This window comes from Cetorhinus maximus, chromosome 18, assembly GCF_964194155.1.
Source record: "Cetorhinus maximus chromosome 18, sCetMax3.hap1.1, whole genome shotgun sequence".
NCBI classification, from domain to species: domain Eukaryota; kingdom Metazoa; phylum Chordata; class Chondrichthyes; order Lamniformes; family Cetorhinidae; genus Cetorhinus; species Cetorhinus maximus.
Window position 1 is genome coordinate 98,833,542 of NC_135896.1, and position 26,372 is coordinate 98,859,913.

At 39.6% G+C, this 26,372-nt stretch overlaps 1 protein-coding gene across 1 annotated transcript in view; it reads left to right on the plus strand.

Moving 5' to 3' along the window:
- The window catches only part of dph6 (diphthamine biosynthesis 6), a 240,268-nt gene that overhangs the window by 82,286 nt on the left and 131,610 nt on the right, over nt 1-26,372 (plus strand). The window contains exon 6 of the mRNA XM_078563270.1: nt 22,545-22,606. Within this exon, the coding sequence (XP_078419396.1) occupies nt 22,545-22,606 (62 nt within the window). The remainder of the gene's footprint in view (nt 1-22,544; nt 22,607-26,372) is intronic.

A 26,372-nucleotide genomic window follows, 5' to 3' on the forward strand; every position in this document is an offset into this window, starting at 1 on the left:
TCATCCATTTGTGACGCAGAGAGTGGGCAGTGATCTCCTCCCAGGTTTTGTCTTTTTATCCACTGTCTCTGTGAATAACCAAGTCAGTTAATGTTCCTTCCCCACATCTGCTTGGTGCCTCTTCAAAAAGTGGAAAGTGAGGTCTGGTCAGTTTTAAGTCTGAATCCTACCCCTCAATGATACACCACTTCATCACACTAATCTGTTGTGCCACCAGTTCATCTACCTACTGAAGATTACTCTGGTAGTGCGCAGAGCTCCATTGTGAAAGCGGTTGAGTTACTGCCCATTCTAAAAAAAAGAACGTCTGAGGTTCGAATCACAAGGGAAGTGAGATTAAATAAAAGGGATACAAAAGCTGAAGTTCACTTTATAGCCATAAATGAGATTCAGACAGTAGCAGAAATCTCTGATTGACTACATGAGCTGTGCATCAACTGCCCTTTATGTTATCTGGATTCCTAGGTTATTCAACTGCTTTGTAACTCATTCACTTATTACTGGAGCTCAAATTATAGCTTGCACTGTAAATGCTTTGAACATGCCTGTATGAACACTGAAGTAGTTTTTTGCAATTCCCTTTATTTGTTTTGGCGCAAAGTTTAATTTCGAAGTAACAGCTTTCAAAGCAGAAATGTAATCAATATAAAGAGAGCTGGCAGAAATGACATTGGTAGTGACCTGAATTATCCCTTTGGCTAGACAAACCTGTTGTCTATGACTAGCTCATACTGTGAAATACCAGAACGAGTTGGTCACAGACAAAGATTCTTTTGTTGAATAGCCACTTTGAGCCCAAATAGTTCTAGATAGTAATTAAATAGAAAATTACTACTGGTTTTGGCTTTAGGCAGAGTTAGATATTATCTGATTTGGTTTCTCACCTGTCTGGAGCTGCAGTAATTATGCAAAAGCCAACTTGGCCCTTTGAGCTGTGCTATAATTACGCAGTGGCAGAATAATTTGAACTTTCTTAAAGCAGATTTGGGACCTGAAGATCTTTGTTTAATGTATCAGATTGTGGGGGACTGATGTTAAAAAATATTTGCTTACAGCAGGATAATGTATATGTCAATGCTAAGTTATTGTGAATATATTTCAGATTGTAGTAATGATCTGCCTAAGTGCAGGTTCACTCTCATTTCTCCACGCCTCATGGTCCTTTGTTTTCCTCTTCAGTTGCTCATGAGAGCCTCCTGTTTACAATTTCAATGAGCAATATGACTGGGGAAAAGAATACATGAGGTGGTTTCCCAATGCTTTCCTCATGTCTGCTTAAAGGAAACACAAGTCCTCTTTCGATAAGCAGTCCCTCAAAGTTCTAGCTGTTTAGCCATCACCATTGAAAATTCACTGGTCCCACCACCATTGGCCATGGCTTGTAACCCTGAGCATGGGAGCCTTACCTGGGCCTGAGGTAACTCACTAAAGGGCAGGGACGTCCACCCTCTCAGGTCTCAAATTACCCTGCTACCCTAATATTGCAGATAAGCGAATAAAAAAAATTTCAGGGTCAACTTGCTGTATATTTTTACTTGATCACGTGTTAAAGAGATGGATTCGTGGATGTAAATTGAGTCTGGAATTTTGACGGTTGGTTTAAAAAAACATTGGAAACTACCGAACTACCAGCAAAGAGCAGTTGTTTATGGTAACCGTCCTGTGCCCAGGGCTTTGGAATTAAAGGAACACCCAGGGTTAAGGCCTACAGTGGCAGATGGCCTGTTGAAAATTGCACCCTGTAACTAATTAATAATTGAATTAAAAATCTTTGAAATGGAACCCACCAGAAGATAGCTGATCTCTGGATCAGAGTGGATATCTTTGTCACATTCCTGAGACCAGATGCAAAAACATGATCATTTAACTTCAGCACAAGGAAGAAATATTGATTTAAGTGAAGCTTCTTTCAGTTGGATTGGATCTTGGGTTAGATTAATTTATTCGCAGTACCCTCTTCGAGGGGCCGCTTATGGCACTGACTGGTCCAATTAAACTAGGCCCAACACATCTCACTCGTGAGGCTAAATGGTCATTTAGCTTTAAAGCTTGGGTTTAATATTCAGACAGATATTCAAATTTAAGGCTGCGGGGCCTTTTCATGGAATATTTGCATATTTTACAAGGCAAATAATTATGTACATTTAAAAGATCACTTAGAACTAATGGAATAGCAATTAAGAAGACCTTTTTGTAGATTTTACAGGGTTTTCATAGCAATTTGCACCACACAGCCACAGTTACATAATAATTGGGCAAAAAGGCAAAAATTGGAAGCTCATTGCCAAGTATAGCAGCAATACTCGTTCAATAAAGTTAGTCTTATTTCTGACAGGAGCATAAAAAATCAGCCTGTCCACTGGAAGACCAGATAAATTCATTGGAAATGTGCTGTTTCTTTCCTTAAGCGATGACAGATTTGGAAACAAATTCCGTTTTTAAAAATCTTTTGGAATCATCATGAAGTTAACTGTTGGCAGCTAATGTAATTCAATGATGAAATTAGAGATAATTGGTGCTGAAATTACCCCATTAATATTGCGTGATAAGGCGATTTTGATAGTCTTTTAAAGAGAGAAGAGGCACTGAATGAAAGTTTTGTCATGAGAACTCTTGTTTGTAATCTTCATTAAAACTAATACAATTAAATTGAAATAACCCCATAGGTGTTGTCTGAATTGAATACCCAATGAAGGAAAAGCAGAATATTTTTGCTGTCTTTGTGATGAATAGCTGCACGTGATTTTTTTTTTTAAATTGTGAAATAAACAAGCTGTTCCACTATTCTCTATTTTATAATCTTCATCTGGATAGCCAAGCAGTTGAATAGAAGTGAAGTAATAGTTACTGTGTATGTACTTTCCAACTGGTCCTGATACATACGTAGTATACAGTCCATCTGAGAGAGATGTTTTCTGGGAACAGTTTTCATCTTTGAATTGTACATCTGTTTATATCTCAGTGCTAAAAATGACTGGATTTTTACTCAGTTTGGAATATTAATTTCGTAAAGGACCATTTCATTCGCTCCCAGCTGATTTCTTGTGACAGTGCTCTTGCAGCAATTTTTTTCTCTCTGCTTGTCACTGTGGTCTGAATTTTACAAACCCTTTGGGGACTGGCTGGGAGGCCAGGAGGCTGGCAAAATGGTGAGGGAAGGCTAAGGGTAGCATGACTGTTGTTTTCCTGCCACCAAGCCATTTTTCCAGCAGCGGGGAAGGTGGCAGATATCCTGGCCACTGGAGCCCAACTGAATATTTTACTCTGAAGAAGAGTTGTACGAACTAAGAACATTAACTCTGTTTCTCTCTCGACAGCTGCTGCCAGACCTGCTGAGTTTTTTTTCCAGCATTATCTGTTTTTATTTCAGATTGCCAGCATCCGCAGTATTTTGCTTTTACTTGAGTATCCTACCAGCTGCTGGAGGGCTCTAAGCCATGTCAGGACACCGTCCAGTGAAACCTGGTGGCCTCCCCACCTGGTGACCACCCACACAGCAGCGGTACCGCCTGCCCTTAGCAACCCCACCATCCCCTTGTTGGGGGCCTACTTCACTGGTCCCAGCAGCCCCAGACCCCACTTACATGACTGTGAGGGCAAACGGCCATCAGCGTGCCATCATCTTCCTCCTGCAGCCCCAGCAATGGCCACTGCTAATAATGGCGCTGCTGAGCCGCCAGCCCTCAGATTGGCTGGCAGTTCGTGGGGGGTGGGATGCTCTTCTTAACTGGGGACAGCTACCGCTGGCAAAATGAAGCTCTGGGTCTCACCACAAGGGGCCTTGGCAGCGGGACCCCTGCCGCCTATGTAGAATCCAGCCCCCTGTCTCTGCTCATCTAATTCATTCATCCATCTTGCGCTCTCCCTTTGTGGGGCTCAGTAGTTTTCCCTCATCATCTCTCTGTCTCTTCATTTGTTCATCTCCAGCATTTTTTTTCTCCGGCATTTTTTTTTCTCCGTTCAATAGGCCCTAAGAAAGAAAAAGATAAAAGGATATGGGAAGGCCAATCATGGGATTAGACTAGGCATCTGTTGCAAAGGAGAAAACACTGGTGTAAACCTGATGGGCTGAATGGCCTGTTCTGTGTTGTAACTTTTGAATAATCTTTTTCAAACAACGGTCTAATTCCCTTAAAAAAAAAGGACTTTGTTGCAACAACTTATTGCAGTACAGAATTTCACATTCTAACATTGGTCCCTGTCTAAAACAAATTTTCCAGCTGCTCTTACAATTATTTTGTTTGTGATTTATCTTAACTTTGTTTTTTTTTATTATCCTCTTATTGACTATTGGGAAAAACCTACTGCTAATTATTTATCACTTTATCATAATCAGATTACTCATCAACCACCTCCGCCTTGATATAAAAAAGCCCTAATTTCTCAAGTCTTCATAACTTCAATCCTTCACCCCATTCAACACTATTCCACATTATACACTTTCCATTGTTTTTGTAGCTTTAACAGGGTTTTACCTTCATATTTATTTTACATTGAGCTGCATCTGCTGCCCTTCCAGTCAATTCATCTATATTTTCATACAGCCATTTATAATCCTCGTCAGGATTTGCCATAACCCTCAATTTGTGATCATCCAATTTTGAATAACAATAATCCCTGAGCCCCTAAATCCAAATCATGTATGTTTACAGTAATTAGGCGCAGTCCCATCACAGACCTCAGTGGAACAACACTCATCGCATTCTTCTAATCTGAGAAACTTCCTTTTACCCATACTCTTGAGTATAAAGTGATATTCTCTACTTTTTCACAGAATTTAGCAAACAATGGAAAATATTCTCATAGAGAATTTAAACTGCAGCCAAAAAAAAGGAGGTATTCTGACATTTTGTATAGGCTGAGATAGCTAAGTCTATGTATTTCATTCCTGGGTACACAAAGGATAAGTGAGTTCACATTTCTAAGGGATTTGACTTCTTTTTCTACACAACATTGCTAGAATATTTCATGGGGCCACTTTTTAAAATTTCAGCTGTAGTCTCAGGAAACAAATGTGAGAAATCCTTGTATTTTCAGTGTGATCAGTATGACAGATTTGAGATGAAATATCATAATGAATTTATAGCATGTTCATTGTTTTATTAATCAGAATTTTTATTGTTACTGTTTCTTAAGGTCAAAAAACTTATTATTTAAGTTGTACCCTGCTGTAACTTGTTTTATTTACAGCATTTCAGAGAGCTGCTTTCCTGACTTTGAACAGTAGCTACAGATACCATGTCCCAACTTGCCTACTGCATTTCAGTTGTTCCTACAGCTATTAGGAAATACCAATAGGTTTGCTGACAGCAGAATTAAGTACAGAAACATTTTTAAGTGTTCTTGCTTAGTGTTGCAAAATACAATGGTCTATATACAAATAAAATTTAAACATTACTTAACAATTCAACTCTATTTGTTAATTTGAGGCATAGATAATGATATGAAATACATTTAATTAAACCGTTTTTACTCTACACCTGCTATGAATTGATTACTTATTCAGAAGGAATAACACACCTGTACCTGAAAGAGAGTTTTTAAACGACACCATAGGATTTTTTATCCCTTGCATTCTACAGAGCCATTCCCAGTTATCAGCCATTCTTTACTCTTCCACAGTTGATATGCTTGCTCTGTCTAAGGAAAATATTGTATTGTCATTTTATCTCTGGTGCACTCCTCTTGAACCTGGGTTGCACTGCAGTGTTGGCTTGCACAGGACCCCTACAAGCTCCTGGAAGTTGAATGCAAAAAGACTAAGCTTTTTTATTCTTCCTGCCAAAATGGCTAATTTCACATTCACTCACATTATACTCCATTTTCCAGGTCTTTGCCCAATCACTTAACCTATCTATGTCACTTTGTAGCCTCCTTACGTCCTCTTCACAACTTACTTTCCGATAGGGCTCACTGAATTGATTAAGTCCCTTCATCAAAGACCTGGCAAATGGAGTATAATGTGGGCGAATGTGAAATTAGCCATTTTGGCAGGAAAAATAAAAAAAGAAGCTTATTACCTAAATGGTGTGAGACTGCAGAGCTCTGAGATGCAGAGAGAATCAGCAAAGTCTAGCATCTAGGTACAGCAAGTAATTACGAAAGCTAATATTATCATTTATTACGAGGGGAATTGAATACAAAAGTAGAGAGGTTATGCTTGAGTTGTACAGTGCACTGGTGAGACCACAGCTGGAGTACTGTTCAAAGTATTGGTCTCCTTATTTAAGGAAAGATGTAAATGCGTAAGAAGCAATTCAGAGAAGGTTTACTAGGCTAATATCAGCAATGGTTGGGTTGTCTTATGAGGAAATATTGGACAGGTTAGGCTTGTATCCATTGGAATTTAGAAGAGTAAGAGGTGACTTGATCGAAACCTTTAAGACAGGGTGGATGTGGAGCAGATGTTTCATCTTGTGGGAGAATCTAGAACTAGGGGTCATGGTTTAAAAATAAGGGGTTGCTCATTTAAGACAGAGATGAGACATTTTTTCTCTGAGGGCCAAGAGTCTTTGGAACTCTCTTCCTCAAAAGGCAATGGAAGCAGGACATTTGAATATTTTTAAGGCAGAGCTAGATAGATTCTTGATTAACAAGGGGATGAAAGGTTATCGGGGTAGGTGGGAAATTACAATAGGATCAGCCATGATCTTATTGAATGCCAGAGCAGTCTCCAAGGGCCAAGTGGCCTGACCCTGCTCCTAGTTCTAATGTTCGTATGGAATAAGATAAAGGTCACCATCCAGGCCTATCTAGCTTATTGTGGAACCAGAGCCCCAACAACATAGTGGCCTTACTCCCCAATTTTTAATACTAACCCTTTGTGGTTTGTGAGAGAACATTTTGAGTGTCTGCATCTCGACATGTTCTTCAAGCCCTTTCAGGCTTCCCAATCATTGGATTGAGACACTGGCATTAAAGCAATTCCCAGTTAACTCATCAAGTTTGCAAGAGATTGCTCAGACATTCGGGCTCCCATTTTAAGCACTTATACAGAAGTATTTATTAGTTAGTACACTTTGCTTGCAATGCCATGAAAAGATTCAGTGTAAAATATAGTTTCAGGTTTCTGGGAACTACACAGGTTGTGATTCCATCCATGGCTTTGCTTTAGGCCTCTGTAGTCCAGAAGATGACACTTATTTGTTACCACAAGATTGAATATATTGGCCTGGGTAGTTGTAAGGCAGATTATTTGTTTTCAAGTAGTGGATAAAGCATTAACCTTCAGTAACTCCCTGTGTCAATGTTCTTCACAAGGCTTCACAACTGCTGCATGCCCAAAGCTTTAAATGCCAAATGTATGCCTTTATCTGATTTATAAATTAGGCAAAGACCACATGTACTGGAATGAACCCACATTACATTATCTCTAACAGTGAAGATTTTCGCTTGGCTACACCTCTGTGAACTGCAAATGGTCGCAGCTGTAACTGTCATGCAACCTCATCTCAAACTTTAAACCTGAGACCTTCTAATGGAAAGGAAACATAAAATGGTTCTGCCCCCAAAAGTTCCTAGAGGTATTTACATTGTTTTTTAGAGCTGAATATGTGTCAGTATCCTGTATCGGTTGGCCCAGTGGTAGCACACTCATCTTTCAGTCAAAAGGTCATGGGTTCAATTTGAGCACATAATCAAGGCTAACACAGTGCAGCATTGTCAGAGGAACCATCCCTTAAATAAGATGTTAAACTAAAGCCCTATCTGCATCTACAGGTGGGCATTAAAGATTCCAGGGCTCTATTCGAAGATGAGCTAAGAGTTAGAGAATTACTTGCTAGCGGATGTTTTTATTGACAGCTAAAACAATTTACTTTTTAAGAGCTTCCATTTATGCAGTGCCAAGGTACTGACAGAAAAGTAATTTACATCAACTAAATTGCTTTGAATTGCAGTCACTGCTAACTTCCTATAACATTTTTTCCTACCTTGTCAACTTAAATTTTACCATATTGAGATAGCTGGGGTCAGATTTGTGAAGAGCTGTGGAGGGGAGCACAGAGGTGGGAGAGCCCGCAATCTCCCACTGCGGGCCAGTGCGCCGATTTTCTGGCATTTTTTCATCGTTGGCCATATTTGAACAGACAAGGCTTGGGGAGGGGGGAGTGGGTCTGACAGGGAAGTGGCAGGAAGCTAATTAGGTCATCTGAAAGGCTTATTAAGGCTAATCTGACGATACCGACTGGAATTTTACGGTTGGCGGACGAGCATCCTGCTGAGACTGCAACCTAGGTGAAGGATGGAAAGGTGGGAGCCTGCAGTCCACCCTACAATTTAAGTTCCCCCCCACCCCCCGCCTCCACCCCTCAACCACAATTGACAGAGGGCCATAGCTGTAGCCCCTTTGTAATTTTAAGGCTTTAATAAGTAGTCAGAGTGCACCTCCACCTTGAGACACCCTCTCTTTCATCTACCGACATCAAAAGCGCCCGCTTCTCATGGTGGGGTGTCCGATCTGTCAGTGCTATTGGCTCTCCAGACTGTAACTGGGCTGAGCCCCTGGGCAGACACTAAATTGGCCGATCTCACAAAAATCGGTTCCGGAGTCCTACCACCAGCAGTTCCCAGTTCCCAACGCGGGACTCAGCCTGGTGTCGGGATCAAGATCCCGAGAATAAAAATCCAGCCCCTGGGCTTTAATTGCAACTGCTGTTTGTGGGTTAAGAATTGTATGCTGTCGTGTAGAAATAAAAGTTTAGAATTTATTGGATTGAGTGCAGTAATGTACCAATAGAGAATAAAACTACATTTTATGAAAGAAGAGTCTATTTTTTAAAAATCCAAAATGGGTTTAACTGAAATGTTTAAAATCAATTTTTTGTAAATGAATTTATAGATTAATATGTGGCATTTGTTAAGTCATCATGCAATTTTTTTTTTCCCAGGTGCATTTCAATGTATCTGATAAGAGAAACTGTGTGATAGTTCATTGGTACAGACCTGAAGTGAGAGTAGATTTTAATAGAACTTGCAGGAGAAAATACTGTACACACTCGAGTGATGAGCATCTCATGCATAAATCGACCCCAAACTTGCACCCAAAAATCCAAACTCTTTGTACTCACCACCTGCTTGCCGCTGAAGTCAACCTACTCATTGATAGAATTATCATAGAATAGCACACCACTGAAGGTGTCTGTTCAGCTCCTCGTGTCTGCACACATCAACGCATGATGTCAAGGCTACTTTTGGGGGGTGGGATTGACAGGAACTCTGATAGTGAGACAATAGGGTTTCAACCCCTCAAAACTCTTACTCATGTAAAAGTCAACCTCCTACCTTTTGGCTAAAACATTAGTCTTAGAAACTCGATTTTTTACATGAGTATGTATGATAAGAAGAAAAAACTGCAAAGAATTCAGTGAACAAAAGAGGTGCAAGGAAAATATGAAGTAATTGAAGGCATCAGATGACAGAGTGGGCTATGAGCTTCGTTGGATTCCTAGGATTGGATTAACATATTCCCAACAGGTATTAAAATAGTGAGTTTTAGTAGTTTAGTTAGCAATTCTGTGCATTTTTCTAGCTGAGATATGAAGGCAGTTGAAAAAGAATGATGGTTTGAACTGCTTTATTGATTATTTTTAAACAACAGTGGCCATTTTATTAGTATATGCACCTACTATAATAGGCCTCAAGTAATTAAACAAAGTTTCTTTTTCTTTTTCCATGTTATTTGTGGTTTTCTCACCTCTGTTAGACCCCTCTTAATCACTTGCCATTGACCAGTCACATTTGTCTACTTAAAAAAAAGTGCCTTACACAGAGCATATTTTAGTGAATATTACAGCAACATTTCAAGCTAAATTCAGGGATACTGTCAACCTTTATGATCCTTTGATTTCATACATTAAGATTAACTCATTCTTATTTAGTTACCCACTGTTTAAGAAATGCTACTTGTTCTTTGGTACCCAGAAATATACAGGTTGACCAACTAATGTACAATATTTCAACACCAATGTTATGTGTACTTGAAGTAAATATAAAAGGCTAATTGAAACTCTTGAATACTGTACTTTAAGTTTTTTCTTCACTTTTTTTCATAAATTAGTTTTGAGTTGCTATGGATACGATGTCGGGAAGTCATAGATAAAAACCTATAATTACCATAGATGTTAATGCTAAGATTGGTTATTTAATTATCGCATAAGAATTCTTTAATTAGATTTCAATTGCATAATTTTGCCTAATTTAGTGACATTGATGTCCAGTTCCAAAACCCTAATTATTTTGGCTGTAAATTGTCAGACAAACATTTCAAACATTGTGGGCTGTTCATAGATTCTTTTGCTTATAGGGGGTGGGGTTGAGGGGAGAACAGGCACTATTTAAAAGAAGCTCTAAAATAAGCTAATTTAATAACACATCTTTCCCATAAAAGCTTCCAAACTTCAGTAACTTGATGTTTAACTTTTTACTGGCTGCTTTAATTGTGAAAGCAGGATACAGATGCTTTTTTTGCAGTAAAATATAACTGAACCAATGATTTCTGAGCCACTTTGACTCCTCTCCTTTATAGATGGCCTTTTATAATCAACTCCAAAATTAATTTCCGCAGAGAAAAAACAGGTCGCGCATAAGTAATATTCCCTTGAAGATGCGCATGTGTTCGGCCTCGTGTAAATTTTCAGGAGACTGTGCAGTGGAACAAGCCTGCTGTGGCTAGCAAACAGAATTTAGAGGAAATGTTGATCCTGGTAACATCCTTGTAAATAGCTTCTGCATCCTCTTTACCAATAAGATATTGCAGCCGCTCACTATCTTTTAAAATATATCATAGATGTTCACTACCATTTCTATAGAACAGTTCTATAGTTACCTGGTTTATCCCTTTTTCCTTTTTTGACCAGAACAGCTACATGGCAGCCCTCCCATCCTTGGGCACAACTTCCAAATCTAGCGATGTTTGAAAGATTGTGATCCTAGCTGCTGTCATTTTCTTTCTGCCTTCCCTGACCATTCTAAGATGTTCTGCCATAGGGATCCATTGACACCCATCAACTTTTACTACTAGTTCTTTATCTCTAATTATCTTTTGTCTTTCACTCTCATTTCTTTTTACAGACTCTTACACAGAAATAAATAGAAGTTACGTCTTTGTTAGAAGACTTCTGTTTTCATCTTTAATTGGCCCGGTCCTTTCTTTGACTATTCTTTTACTTCTTATATGTTTGTAAAATACTTTACTATTTCCCTTCAGGTTACCCATTTTTTTATGAATGCAGTAATAAAAATGGAAAATGCTGGGACACTCAGAAATTATGGGGGGCCGGTGGTGTAATGGTAATGCCACTGGGCTAGTAACCCAGAGGCTCAGGATAATGCTCTGAGACCAGGGGTTCAAATCCTACCATGGCAGCTGGTGGAATTTAAACTCAACTAATAAACCTGGAATTATAAAACTAGTCTCTCTGAAACTATCAATGATTGTCGTAAAACCCCATCTGCCCTTTAGGGAAGGAAATCTGCCATCCTTACTCAGTCTCACCTACATGTGACTCCAGACCCACAGCAATGTGGTAGACTCTTAAATGCCCTCTGAAATGGCCTAGCAAGTCACTGCATTCCAGGACCATTATGATGGCCAACAAATGTTGGCCTTGCCCATGACGCCCACATCCCATGAAAGAATAAAAAAAAAAGGTCGGCCAGCATCTACGGAGAAAGAAACATAGTTGACGCTTCAGGTCAATGACCTTTCCTCAGGACTCCTTCATCAGAACTTTTGATGAAAGGTCTTTGACCTGAAACATTGGGCAGAATATTGCCATCAGAGTGCGGGGCGGGCCCGACATGCCGACAAGTAAGATGACGTCGGGCATGTGTCCCAATGTTACCCCGCATCATTTTGATATATCGTTTGGAGGGCGCGCACCGGAGGTGGCTGTGCACCTGCTGAACTTTCAAATGCCTATTAAGGCCATCAGAAAAAAGTAATTTACCTTATTAACAACGCTGCCCATCCAAACTAAATGTTGGCGGCAGGCGAAGAGCCCAAGCGGCCTTTGCTTTTTTAAGGAAACCTCATCCACGGGCGGGATGAGGTTTCCTGAAGGTTTTATAAAATAATAAAATAATTTTTGCTAAATTCACAAACATGCCCCAGCTCATGTGACACTGTCACGTTTAAATAATTTTTTACTTATAAAAAAGTTTTATTATCAACTTAATCTCCCTGAGGCAGCTCCGTGCCTCAGGGAGATTGCTGCGCAAAAGAGTGCAGGCCCCGACTCTCCCTCCTCCCCCCGCCCGCACAGGCAGCGCAGAGCGTTACCGACCACGTGTTACGCTGGGCGGACCTTAAATGGTCCACCCACGTAAAATGGCGGCGCGCAGCCAATTACGGGCAGCAATCGGCCCCGTGCCTGCTCCCAAACAGCCTGTCCGCCATAGGAAAGATTTTACCCATTAACTCTGTTTCTCTCCACGGACGCTGCCAGTCCTGCTGAGTATTTCCAGCATTTTCTATTTTTAATTCAGATTTCCAGCATCTGCATTATTTTGCTTTAGCTAATGCTTTTACCTCTTCTTAGTCAGAACTAACTGTCCCAGTCTCCTGTTTTTCCTCTTTATTTTCGATATTCGCATTTATTTTCTTGTTTTATTAGCACGAAATTTGTTATACGTCTTAATTGAATTTGAATTTCTCCACTTATCCAAGGAGCTTCAGCTTTGTTGCACCACCTATGCTACTGCGAAGATACCTAGTTTGCATCCTAATAATTTCCTGTTTGAATGTTTCCATTCTTTTCGCCTTGTCTTATTTGCCAGTTGTTATTTACACTTTAGCTGTGTTAAATTCCTTTCTGTCCTGTTGAAATCATCCTTTTTATCAGTCAACTATTTTAGCTTTGACTGTTCCCTTTCCTTTTCAAGTTTAAATCACACCTCATTATGTTATGGTCACAGTTTTTGAGATGTTCCCCTGCCCTAATATTATGCACTAGCCTGCGTTATTTCCTGGGACTAAATCAAGCACTCTCTTTTTTGGACTAAATGGCCCACCACCTTTTCCATTTACATTAATCTTCCCCAACTGCATTGTTTGGTGGTCTATATTACACTCTAACCAAAAAGATTCAGCTTTTGTCCATTCTCTATATTGCCCATATGTTATTATGCTGTAATGAAATCTTTGACTGCTTTCTCTCTTCCATTTTTTCTGCTCTAAATCCCCTACTCTGGCTTATGCTATATCTCAGTTAATGTAGTATATCATTTTTCCTCCATAGCAATTTGTTCCTCCAGTGCACCAATTTTCTTCACAACATTCTGTGTGTATTAACATACATATAACTTGAGCCTTTGTCTGTTTTAAAATTGTGGTCATTTTACACAGCTCTTCTGATTTTTTTTTCCCCCACTTTATCTTTTCTATCCTCTGGGTCACTTCTGCTCTACTTATTTCCTCATCTCATGTTTACTCCTGCCATATTAATTTAAAGCCTCTTCCACAGTGCTAGCTACTCTTCCAGCAATGACTTTTGTTGCAGTCCTGTTCAGGTGAAACTTATTCATCATGTACAGATTACACCTTTCTTAGAACTGGTCCAATTGTGTGTGAAGCACTTTTGAAACGTTTCTGAGAGACGTGATAAGACAATGTATAGATGCAAGGCTTTATTTTTAGAGTGCTTGTAATTAGGAATTGTTAAAGTCCATGAATGTATATTAAATAAGTGATTAAAATGAAGAGGATACTTTGGTCTGTTATTGACAATTTGCACCATGTCTTGTTTTTGAGAAGGATTGGCTAAGGGGCGGAGGACAAATTGAAAACATGCAAAACTCCTAGATTTTCATGTCCTTCAGTCAATAGAAAGCTCCTTCACACCTGGTATCAAAAGGCTGCAGAGGGCCTTTGCAAAATAGATAGTGGCTGCTTCAAAGCTGTTTGACAAAATGTAGTTTGAATTTGTTTGCATGGCAGATGAAATAGCAAAACTGAACTTGCGCTGGAAATTTTAGAGTCGAGGAGCATGTGATAAATATGAATTATTTTGGAGTTTCGAGGTTGCTCTTAATATAATATTTATATTGACCTTTTACTTAATCCCTCAAATCTCCTTTTGTTTCCCTTTCATCGTACATGCACTAGAACCTGTAAAGGACTCTCGATGAGGCAGATCCCAAGCCTACCTCAGCAGGAATTTCTGTTGGCCTTATTCTGAACCATGCGCTGGCTATTGCTGACTGAGCCAATGGGCCTCCTGGTCTACATGCAACCTTAGCGAAATGCCGACGTCAACTAGTTGATTCGTGCATTTCCTGCAGACACTGAGCAATGTCAGAAGCTTTACATCTGTAAGGACCTTGTTTAAACTTCCTGTATTCTAACCTGCAAGAAGTATGGAGTTCCAAGCCCCAGTATGGATTTTGTGACACTTCTGGCATTTAAAATTTTATATCCATCTGCACTGGCGATTTCATGTATATTTTAACTACTGCAGTATAAGCATTAGCTTGTCTGACAGAACAGTTAGCTATACTCACCACAGTTCATGAAGATCAACCCTACTGTATTAAGGCCTTTGTAAGATTAACTCATGAAAACAAAACACTTTCTGGGCATGACATTATAACATACAGTATCAATCCTATTTCAACAAAATATTTCACTGTAAAATTGGTCCTTTTTCTTACTTTATACATCCTTAACTTTTGATGCTTATTTCTGGCTAGATGGAAATAATGCTTAGCACGTACCCCTGTACTTAACTGTAGATTTCTCAAGTATTCATTGTTAACAATTTACGTGTAGTAATTACAAAATCACAAACTACATCTCAGCACAGAAAAATTAGCCTTGCATTAACTATTTTCCTATGTATAAAATGACCTCCAGGTCGAGATAGAATGAAATGGCAGTTTTTTTGAGCGGACGCTCATTTGCACACTGTCTTTTTCTATCTGTTTATGGACTCAAATCCAATCCAAACTGCTGGAACGAAATCAGCTCTTCTGTGCTAATTATGAGTGCCTATTGTGAATTTAACTTGGGTTTTCTCCACCAGGTTCCAAGTGGGTGTGGACCCACAGAGTTCAATAGACCATACGGCTTTCCAGCTGCTTTCATTAAATGCTCAACTCCCACTATGTGTGGTTATAACCTCAAACTGGTGGAGGGCAACCTTTCTCGCGAAGAAGAAATCTTACAAAAATGCACAGTGCAAAGTTCAGATCAGGAGTACCTCTTTTATATACAGCAGTAAACTAAAAAGGCGGGAAGGGGTGAGGGGAAGTTTATAAACCTAAAGATAATTAAGGCCATCCAGCAGTGTAGTGATTTGGATGAAGACAAAGCAGAATATGACAGGAAGGGGGCGAAAATTTTAACAGTAATAGTGCACCAATGAATAAGGTCAAATCGGGAAATGGCAAAAAAAAATTAAAATTAAAGGCACTTTATTTAAATGCACAAAACATTCTTAACAAGTTGATTGAATTAATGATACAAATAGAGATGAATGGGTTTGATCTAGAGCCATTGCATAGACACGGTTGACCAAGATTGGGAGTTAAATATTCCTGGATCGTTGACGTTTTGAAAAGACAGGCAAAGTGGAAAAGGAAGGGATGATGAAGAATGGCAGGAGCACAGTCGTGAGGTGGAGCAGGAAGTAAAATCAATACAGATGGAGATAAGTAATAGCAAGGAGCAGAAAATGCTGGTGGGAGTTGTTTACAGGCCCCTTAATGGTAGCTATACTTTCGACAGTATATTAATCAAGAAATGAGAGGAACTTGAACCATTGGCAATATAACCAATTATGTGAGACTTCAATCAAATTGGCAAAAGTAGTTTGAAGGACAGGTGCATGGAAAGCATTTGTGACAGTTTCCGAGAGTGATATGTCTTGGAACCAACCAGGGAAGTGGCTATTTTAGATCTTGTCTTGTGTAATGAGCCAGGTTTAATTAATAATTTGATAGTAAAGGGATCCTCTGGGGATCATGATGCAATAGAACCTCATACTGAGTTTGAGAGTGATGTACATAAGTCTGAAACCGGCTCATTAAAATTAATAAACCCAATTACATAGGAATGGTTGTGAACTGACAAAGGTAGATTGGGAAATTTGATTGAAAGGCATGATGGCAGATAAGCGATGGCAAACATTTAAAGAAATATTTAATAATTCTCAACAAATATACTTTCCATTGAGAACTAAAAGCTCCACTGGAAAAGTGACCCCTGACTATGACTAACTAAGAGGTTAAGGACAGTAATGGATGAAATGAAGAGGCTTATTATATTGCCGAGAGGAGTAGTATGCCTGGGGATTGGGAGAGTTTTAGAAATCAACAAAGCATAAGCAAAAATTGATAGAGGGAGAAATAGAGTGAGAATAAATTGCAAGAAACATGAAAACAGATTGTAAGAGTTTTTACAAGTACCGTAGATCTCAGCCTATAAGTCGACCTTTGAAGCCTTGAAAAAATGGGGGTCAATTTATATGCTGAGTGTAAATGTGAGCTACCAGCATGGGTGTGGGTGGGCACCATTTTGAGATGTCATGGGATTCGATGCAAAGAATGGGCGACTCTTAAGCTCCCGCGCATCTTCACAACACAGCCCGTATTGCCTGCTTGATCCCTTGCGCCCAACTACAAGGTACTAGTGAATAAAACATGCATTTGTGAGGTGAAACATTGAAGCTGACAACTAATATTAGTATAGCATGTCGTGGCTGAAAAGGAGTGCCTACTTATATCTATATATGAGTATATGCAAAAACATGGGCCTGAATCTTCTGGTTGGCGTGTGGGGGTGGGCCCCACACGCTGACGCGTAAAATAATGCGCGGTGACGTCGGGCGTGTGTCCTGACATCACCGCGCGTCATTCAGATCTGCAGTTCAGCGGGCGTGCACTGGAATCGGCTGCGCACCCTCCGAACTGTCAAAGGCCTATTAAAGCCATTAATCAACTAATTGAGGCACTTGTAAGGGCTGCCCGTCCAACCTTAAGGTTGGGGGGCAGGCGAAGAGCCCAGGCGGCCTTCACATTTTTCATGGAACCTCATCCACGGGCGGGATGAGGTTTCATGAAGGCTTTATAACTTTAATAAAAAATTTTAATAAAATTCATAGACATGTCCCAGCTCATGTGACACTGTCACATGAGGGGACATATCTGGATGTTTTTTTAAATTCTTTATTTCAAGTCTACACAATCAGATTAATCTCCCTGAGGCAACTCCTCTGTGCCTCAGGGAGATTTCCGCGCGAAAGAGCACAGGCCCCAACTCTCACTCCTCCGCCCGCACAGGGAGCGCTCAGCGCTTCCAGGTGTGTGTCACGCTGGGTTAAAGACCTTAATTGGCCCGCCCATGTAAAATGGCGGCGCGCAGCCAATTGCGGGCGGCAATCGGCTACGCGCCCGCTCCCGCCCAGCCCGCATGACGGGGAAAAAATTCTCCCCATGATTTTTGGGGCTGGAAAAATGGGGTCATCTTATACGCTGGGTAAACTTATATGCTGTGATTTACGTAGATGTAAACAAGGAAGACAGTAACAAAAATAAACATAGTTCCCTTAGAGGCAGAGACAGGAGAAATTATAATGGGGAATAATGAAATGGCAGAGATGTTTAACACAGATTTTATGTCTGCCTTCAAAGTAAAAGACACAAAAAATATACCTGAAATAGTGGAGAACCGAGAGTCTAATCAGAGTGAGAAACTTGAAGTAATTAATATTAGTAAATAAAAACTACTGGAAAAATGAATTGGACATTCCTGCATTCTAAAAGAGGTGGCTGCAGAGAAAGTGGGTTCACTGGCTGTGATCTTCCAAAATTCACTAGATTTTTGGGATGATTCCAGTGGATTGAAAAGGAGGGAGAGAGAAAGTAGAGAAGTCTGAACCTGTTAGCCTGATATCAGTCATTGGGAAAATGCTGGAATCCATTCTTAAGAAAGTGGTAACAGGGCACTTAGAAAATCATAATATGATTAGGCAGAGCCAACATGATCTTATGAAAGGGGAATCGTGTTTTATTAAACTATTTAAGTTTTTTGAGGATGGGGTGGGGGTAGTTTATTAGCAATGATAGAAAGAAACTAGCAATTGTTTTCAGGTAGGGATGCCACAAGAATGGGTGCTGGACCCTCAGCTATTTGCAATCTATATTAATGACTTAAGTGAAGATATAATGTATCCAAATATGCTGACGATAGAGCGTTAGATGGGAAAGTAAGATACAGATGCAAAAAGTCTACGATATATGGATAGGTTAAGTGAGTGGGCAAGAAGGTGGCAGATGGAGTATAATGTGGTGAAATGCGAGGTTATTCACTGCAATGGGAGGAATAGATAAAGAGAATATGTTTTAAATGGTGAGAGACTAAGAAATGTTGGTGTTCAGAGGGATTTGGGTGTGGTGGTACATGAAACACAAAGTTAACATGCTTGTACCACAAGCAGTTAGGAAGGTAGCTGGCCCTAATTGCAAGAAGATTGGAGCACAAGAGTAAAGGTTTTGCTCCAATTGTCTTTGGTGAGACCACGCCTACAGTTTTGTCCACACCCAAAGAAGAATATACTTGTCTTACTTCACCCTACTGATATTGTTCATGCTTAGAGTACTGAGTGATGGTTTAATCATGGAGGACCATCACAAGATTTTTGACTAATTGACCAAGTAGACATTTCCAGTTCATTTATATTAAGTTGCTGTTTAAAAGTTAAGTTCAGCACAGTGTGTGTTAGATTTATTCAAGACACACACAATCTAGGAATGCTGGTTCAATCCAGAAGCTGGCTCTAAGTGAAGTGCTTGGTGGAACTGTGTTTTTTACATACCTTAGCAGTTTGAAACCATAGGAAATGTGATATTATAGTGACATTCACATTTGAGCATGGGGGAAGTTGTAGGGGGCTCGATCAGCTCATTTACCCTTAGTGTACGTTCTTGACTTTAGGATTTTATAAAGGACAAACTCTCAGGGATATGGGTTTAGGCTCAACCACAAACGTATTTATTGACAGAACACCTCCACTGCCCCTAATAGAAGAGCTCTAAACTAGTGTAATGACACCTCACAGCGCTCTATACCACAAACTCGTTTATAAAACTCCACTGAAAAGTGGAACCGCAGGCAAATCCCCACGTTTCTGCCCCAAAACTTACTCGGTCCAACTCAAACCCCCTTTCAGTATTTAGTTCGTACCCTTAAAGCTATCCTTAATTCTCAGCCCCAAAATCGGTGGATCTGGCTGATACTTACAACTCCCCACACGGTTGGCCGTTCCAGTGTGAGCTGTAGGTCCGAGAATCAGGTTGACCGTTCCTGACCCTCCTTGGTGACAGCAGTGCCAGACCCCACGGCCTTGGCCATTTTATTACAAATCGTGTTTATAGTATCAAAGTACATTTCCTGGAGCACATTCTGTTTGGATGGCCGGTGCTTAGCACCCCTTAATCTCTTTAGTCTGGTTCCTGCCTTGGTTCAGACAACCCATTCATTGCGACGTTGTTTCCACAACCGAAACAGTGGATCCCATCCCAAAGTGATGTCTCTGGATCTCCGGTTAATGTGCATGTGATAAGATCCATTTCTCCTTAGCTGTTGTGGATGTTTGTTTGTGTGATGGCTGTTGTCTAGGGCCATTTGCTATGATGGCCTCCCAGGTTCAGATTTCCAGCATCCGCAGTATTTTGCTTTTTTCTTTAATTGGATTGTCTGATGCTACCTGCTTTGTGTCTTTGAGATGATCACACCGTCTCCATTTGGTTTTGGTATTGACACGTTTGAAGATTAACCCCTTGCGGTACAGCCTGTCTCTGTGTTGAGGTTTGGCCTGTTTTATTTTGCAGTGTTTATGGCCATGAAGCGAGGTCTTTGGGGTTTTTATATTTAATAAAGTCCAGTTGGAGGGGATTCTGATCCTACAAAGTGGCTTCCTGTTGTGCTAGAACAAGAACAATTTAGACATTTGAGATGGAAACCGTACCGGAGAAACAAAACTCGATTCATATGGTTAGATCCAACTAGTTTGAACAATTTGCTACTCTGTGAAGTGAATTTAGCCCATTAATGTGGGTAGAGTAACATGCTCTGTTGTTCTCTATGTTACAAGAAACATAATGAAATTGAAAATTCCCTGAAAACTGTTTTCTGTTTTAATTTTACATGTAATATAAGATTTACAATTGGCAATGTCTCACTAGATCCTTGGCCAGTTCACCTTCGAGGTTTCACCTTCGAGGTTAGGAGTAACTTAGGAGTAGCAGCATGTGCAATATTACAACATCCAGCGTGCATGAGGGTTCATTGTTGTGGCTCCTGGATTATTGTATGACTAGATATTGGGCAGCAAAGGTAAACTGGAATAACTGGCGATCCTGCCCCTACCTGCTATCCACCTATTCACACTTTACTGCTGAAGACTTTGGATAGTGATCAGGAGAGAGAAGCCTGGGTATGTTCTTACTTTTATACTCCTTAGCCCAGAGCACTGAGGCAGACTGCAGTGTTGCACCAGTTAAGGCTAGGTAATGAAACATAGAGAGAGAATCGAACCAGGGAATGTATGCTGCCTGTAACATAATGAGTCAGTGGTTGGTAGCTTTTACAGAAGAGAGTATCAAGGGATCTGTGTTTTTCTATAGATGGCAGGGGCAGGTTTGGGCTTTGGTCTTTTTCCGCGATGACTTCAGGATTGCTCAACAGAAACTTGCAATTCAAGTTTGAGTTTTGTTTTAAGATGACTTAAGATGTAATTTTAACTCTTGTGTGGCAAGCCACCTGAAAATCTGGGTCAGAACAGATACATTCACTTAGCTGAGGGAACCAGTGACACTTAGAGCTTGAAACCTTTTGGGAGTCAAATGCCCAACAATTTGAACTACACGAATGCACTAATCTGAGGGGGATTTTTGAACAGGAAATGACTTAGTGAAGTGAAAATTTGACTAAGACAGAATAACAAAAAACTCTCAAAAGTAGAAGATGTAATTATTAAAAAAAGATACTGGCCAATTTTCTTGTAATATATATTTGTGTCCACTCATATTAGCTGCTCAATAATATAAATTTTACTCATTATGCTGCTGCAGTAAGAAACAAATGTTACTGAGCAACAGATAAATTTAGATGTTTGATGTGTTGTATGCTATTCTAATAAATGGATTTAATTAAGGCCATAACTCCTTTACTTTTAATGAAAGTAAACGGTTATTGTTTTTTTTCTCTACTCTGTTGTACTTTATTTCAAGGAGCCCCTTTAATATTGACACATTCCTCAAGATCCACTGTGAACATTGCACAATCTTGGGAATCCCAACATGTATTGACACTCTCCAATACCACTTCTGTTCTAATTTATGAAAGACCCCGGCAAGTAGAAAAACAGGGCTTCTGTTCTAGAAAATGCTATTTTAATGCAAACTTAAAAAATTGTCAGTGTTAGTAAATGCCACAAATTACAGAAATCTGAGTAATAAGCAAAATTGATGACCTTGGGGACCCCTTGACGTTCTCTTGTGGAACTCCAAAGATCCAGTAACCTCAGTTTGATAAACAATGGCATAAGATCCAGAAGATTAGGCCCTTGCAGTTTCTTGGAATGATAGCTCACGTTAGACAATGTTCTGTCCCTGGGAATTTAGAATGGAACAGTGGGAATGAAATTATCATCCTTTGTACACTTGAACGGTGAAAAACACCTACTGTTACAGTGAGAATGAAGTGATGAATAAAGATTGTAACAAGACAAGCATATAGAATATACGAACATACAAATTAGGAGCGGGAGTAGACCACTTGGCCCCTCGAGCCTGCTCCACCATTCAATAAGATCATGGCTGACCTGATTATAACCTTAACTCCACATTCCCGCCCACCCCCAATAACCTTTTGCCCCCGTGTTTATCATGAATCTATTAAGGCAGTGCCTTAAAAATATTCAAAGACTCTGCTTCCACCATCTTTTGAGGAAGAGAGTTCCAAACACTCACAACCCTCAGAGAGAAAAACATTTCTCCTAATCAGAGAAGAAGGCATATAGGCATAAGATTGGTGTGTTGTTGAAATGGAATGTTTTCCTTTGCATATTAGTAGCAATATGCAACATTTTATATTGAAGCAAGATATTAAAAATAAGACTAGCCATTTTATTCTTTGATTGGCCCCCTTCCTGTATCTTGGTCTTGAGGGTTTCACCACTTGAGATTATTTCAAGGTGTAGTTTCTTTGTATATCAGATAATTATCCTTGCCTCATCTTTTGCTTTCCCTGTTTAAAAAAAACCTACTAACCTGTCACTTGCTTTAACATTTCCAATTTACCTGGAATTATGTTCTGTGCTTACTGAGTATGATTCAGACTGATGACAGTCAGTGATGCTCAATATAATGACCAGACCATCTTGTTTTGCTATCTAGCTCATGAGTCCTTATTGTCCCCTTTTGTGCAGTCATTTTTTTTAAATTTGAGCTTTTCTTTTATTTGTAGAACAAAATGTTTCAGTATACGTTCATAAACTTGCCTTTTAAAAATGTTTGATTTAAGAAACTATTGTTTTATTTGGCAGGTCTAGATCCAGAGAAACATCTTGGGAAAACATTGGATCAGGTAGAACCATATCTGAAACAGGTAAATTTGTCTCCAAATTTGAAGAGAAAAGGGAGATTAATTAATTAGGGAGCCATTGTATAGTTTGTGCAAGTAAGAATGCTTTCAACTGCATAAACTAATATTAGTAATTGCTTTGAATGAACTTCTGCTGCTGAATCTTTGACAGGTTCCAACACAGTTAAGTCAACTTGCCTGAGTTCATCAGAATGTTATGAGGGGCCTATGTTTGCAGAACATGCTGATGGCAGCCAATTGCAGTGAATTATTTACTAAAGGCAGAGGGCCAGATGCTGTCTCTGAGTATTAGCTATTCCTTCGGATTCAGGCGATGGCAGGGCTTGGAATAGATGGTGCCTAAGATTTTTTCAAACTAAAAATCTGTCAACGTCTTAAATGAATCTCTATTTGGATTTGGCTGTGGCTTCCAAAGAATGTGTCCCTTTTGAAGTGGCTGTAAGATCAAATCATCAAAACCCCCCACCTTTCTGACATTATCCTAAAAGGTCAGGTGACCTACCTTTGCTGCAGTCTTCTCAGTCATCGAAAATATTTTATCATCATCATTATATATAAGTCCTAACATCTATAATTTTGTTCTTTTACTCCCTGATTTGAAGTGATTGGAGATTATCAATTTTTTTTTAATGTATTATCTAGTTAACTGTGTCATAATTGTCTACATAGCAAACTGTCTCTGTTAAAAAGAAATAGGATCTGGCCTAGAACCATGGTTCTTATGTTACATGGGATCATATGGTTTATGGGAGATGACAACACTGAAATCTCTTAAAGAGGTACACCCCCTATGATTTTTCCCTGCACTGGTCATTGGACCTATTCTAGTATATTTGTATGACTGCATTCAAAGAGTAAGCCTGCTGAAGTTAGGGACTTAAGTTTCCTTACAAATAGAAAATTTAAAATTTGCTGTTGCAGCAAAGGTGAGATTTCTAATCTTAGACTTTCATCAGCTCATGTCATGTGTCTTTCCTAGCTATAAATGAGATTTTTCCCAGATCAATGCCTTAGCCCACATCATGGAACATTGGAATTACTGTTACAAGTATCATTCAGAACAGAAAAAAAAACCAAAAGAAACAACATTTGAAGATGATGATTACGCTTGCAAAGATTACCAGTTTATTGGATAACTTAGAGCCAGCAGACTCCCTGTTGAAAATGAACTGGGTGACTATTCCCTTGAATCATTCCAAAATTTCATAATGCTCCTGTGTTTCAATAGAAAGAATGGATACTGCTACAAATAGATATCTGATAGAAAGCAGTTCAAACCTGTGGAAAAAAGTAAGGGCAATATTTAGCTGACTCAATAGTAATTTCAAAAACAATATACTGTGCCCCAAAGTTTCATTGTTGGATCATCTGTGTGCTGTTCCTCAGTGATATTATCCGTAAGCATGAGGTCATCTTTTATATGTATTCTATCAATACTCAGCTTGTTTCTCTATCACAGTTCTTGTTTCCAAGGTTATTGATACAATCTATGATTGCTTGTCCATCATGACCCTCATGATGATGAATGAGCCAAACTTTCTACAGTTAAACATTGGCAAGATCAAAGCCTAGTCCCTATCAGAGACATTGTTCTTTAGCTTTGATCCTACCCTATTCCTGGTTGCTTGTCCAAGTTTGCCACAACAGTATGTAACTTGTTTTCCCTGTTTGACTCTAAGATGAGCTTTAAATCCCACATCAGTTCACTGCCAAGTCTGTCTGCTTTCACCTCTGCAATTTGTCTATCTTTATTTCTTCTTCATTTCCATTATCATTCATTTATACCCTTTTCACCTCCTGATCTTTTTTTCCAAAGATCTCCTTGTCAGTCTTCTAAGTTCCATCCAAACAAAACCTGCCTTATTGATAACTCTGTTGCCTGTACACGATCCTATACAAGGCTCTACTCATCTACTTCTCTTGCTAATCTTCACTGGCTTCCCAACCCTTAGCACTGTAGCTTCAAAATCTTCATCCTTATCTAAAATTCCTCCTGGCCTCTTTCCTTTGCCTTGCAATTCAATCTGTCCGGTTCCTGTACCTTTTGCTTTTCCAACTCTGACTTCTTTGCTTTCTCAGCTCTACCATGATTAACAGAGCTTCCAGCCTTCTTGGCATTTACCAGGGTCAGACACATGAGAACAGATATACGTAGGTATAAAGCTTGAAGACATCAGAGCTGTGTGTTGTGCTCTGCTCAAAGCAAAAGTGAAACTAAGACTTGATTGCATGACAAATTTCCCTTCTAGTGATGTCATGCTGCTATCCCGTAAAGGCATGTTACAACACATGGTTTGTTAATTTGATTAATCAGGAGTTTGAGTGACATTGGGAGGGAGTGTGCTTGATTACATCTCTTCAGATGATAATGACTTTTCCAAGGGAATTATGAGGCATGATTCTTTTCCTTAACACTAAACCTGATGGGACACAATCATAGCAGACTTGCTTGGAAATTCTGCACTTTGAGTAGACAAGTTTTACAAAAGCTTTCAACATGAGCCAGTGCCTTGTTTGTTGGAGGCAGATTTCAATCAAGTCATAATGGCACTTAAAAGCCATTGTGTACACGTTGACTGTTAAAATGATACAATCTGACAAGGTGTGCAACAAATTTGATTCAGTGCCTCATTTGTCCAACCAGGTGATCCATTCTGGTTATGGAGAGCCAATAAGCAGATTTGTTTCTTCAACCATCAGAACATCACATTTGCTTTTGTGATGGAATCTGTGCTTTCAAATTTTGTATCTGTTTGAGGCAGACCCTAATTGAAAACAGAAACTGTAAAGGGGAACAGAGAAAAGAAACTGACCCTCCCCGTTTCTAAGGAAACAAAAATAGAAACTGAGATCTGGAAATGCAAACTTCTAGACAGACTGAAACTGGTTGAGGCTATATAAAGGGACACAAAGCCAAGCTGGGCCATAGCAGTTCACAAGTCCAGTGCTGCAGTTTGGGCGAGCTGGAGAAGACAGAATCCAGATCCAGAAGCTGAGAAGTTGCTGCACCTTTCTGTTACTTGAAGACACTTGAAGATTGTGTTACTTGTGGGCCCAGGCCATCCAGACCAAGTGGAGGAGCTTCTACAGGCGTGTGCCATTTGTGTTGAAGACTGTGCCCATGGGTTGGTTGTGCGCTGCTGGTGGCTGGGGATCAGTCTACCTCCTAGAAGGAAAGGAGCTGCAACTCTTCATAAGGAAGGCAGAGTTTTGAAGGATTTTGACTGAGTTTGTTGCCCTATATAGTGGGTGGATTGCTGAGCCAATTAGTAAGATCTGTCTTGGTTGTATCTGTCGTTTAATGTGTAATAGTTTATAATCAACTGCAATTTGCCTGTTAATTCATGTTTAACTTATGTTGATTCTGGATGTAAGTGTATAGGAGATTATTTAAGATAGTATTTACTGTTTGCTTTGTTTGACTCTTATATAGTAAAATCCTTCTATTTTTAAACCGTGGAATCCTATGGCTTCATTCTTTTAGTAAATAACTGGGATTTTAGATTTTTTTTTAAACAGTTACTGGTCTCTGTTGAGATAATAGCACTTTAATGGTGTGACTCTAACATCACATTAAAACAAATAAAAGTGTATTTAAGGAATGCATGAAGTTTTCCATCATGCTTGGTCTCTTTCTAAAGCATGCTTGGATATGCTGATTGATGCTGTCAAAGGGTCAAGGGTATGATGCGTAGATACTTGTGCATTGATTTGGCACATGAAGCCATGTTAGGCTTGATTGTCTGTTACATTACATGAGATGAAAGCC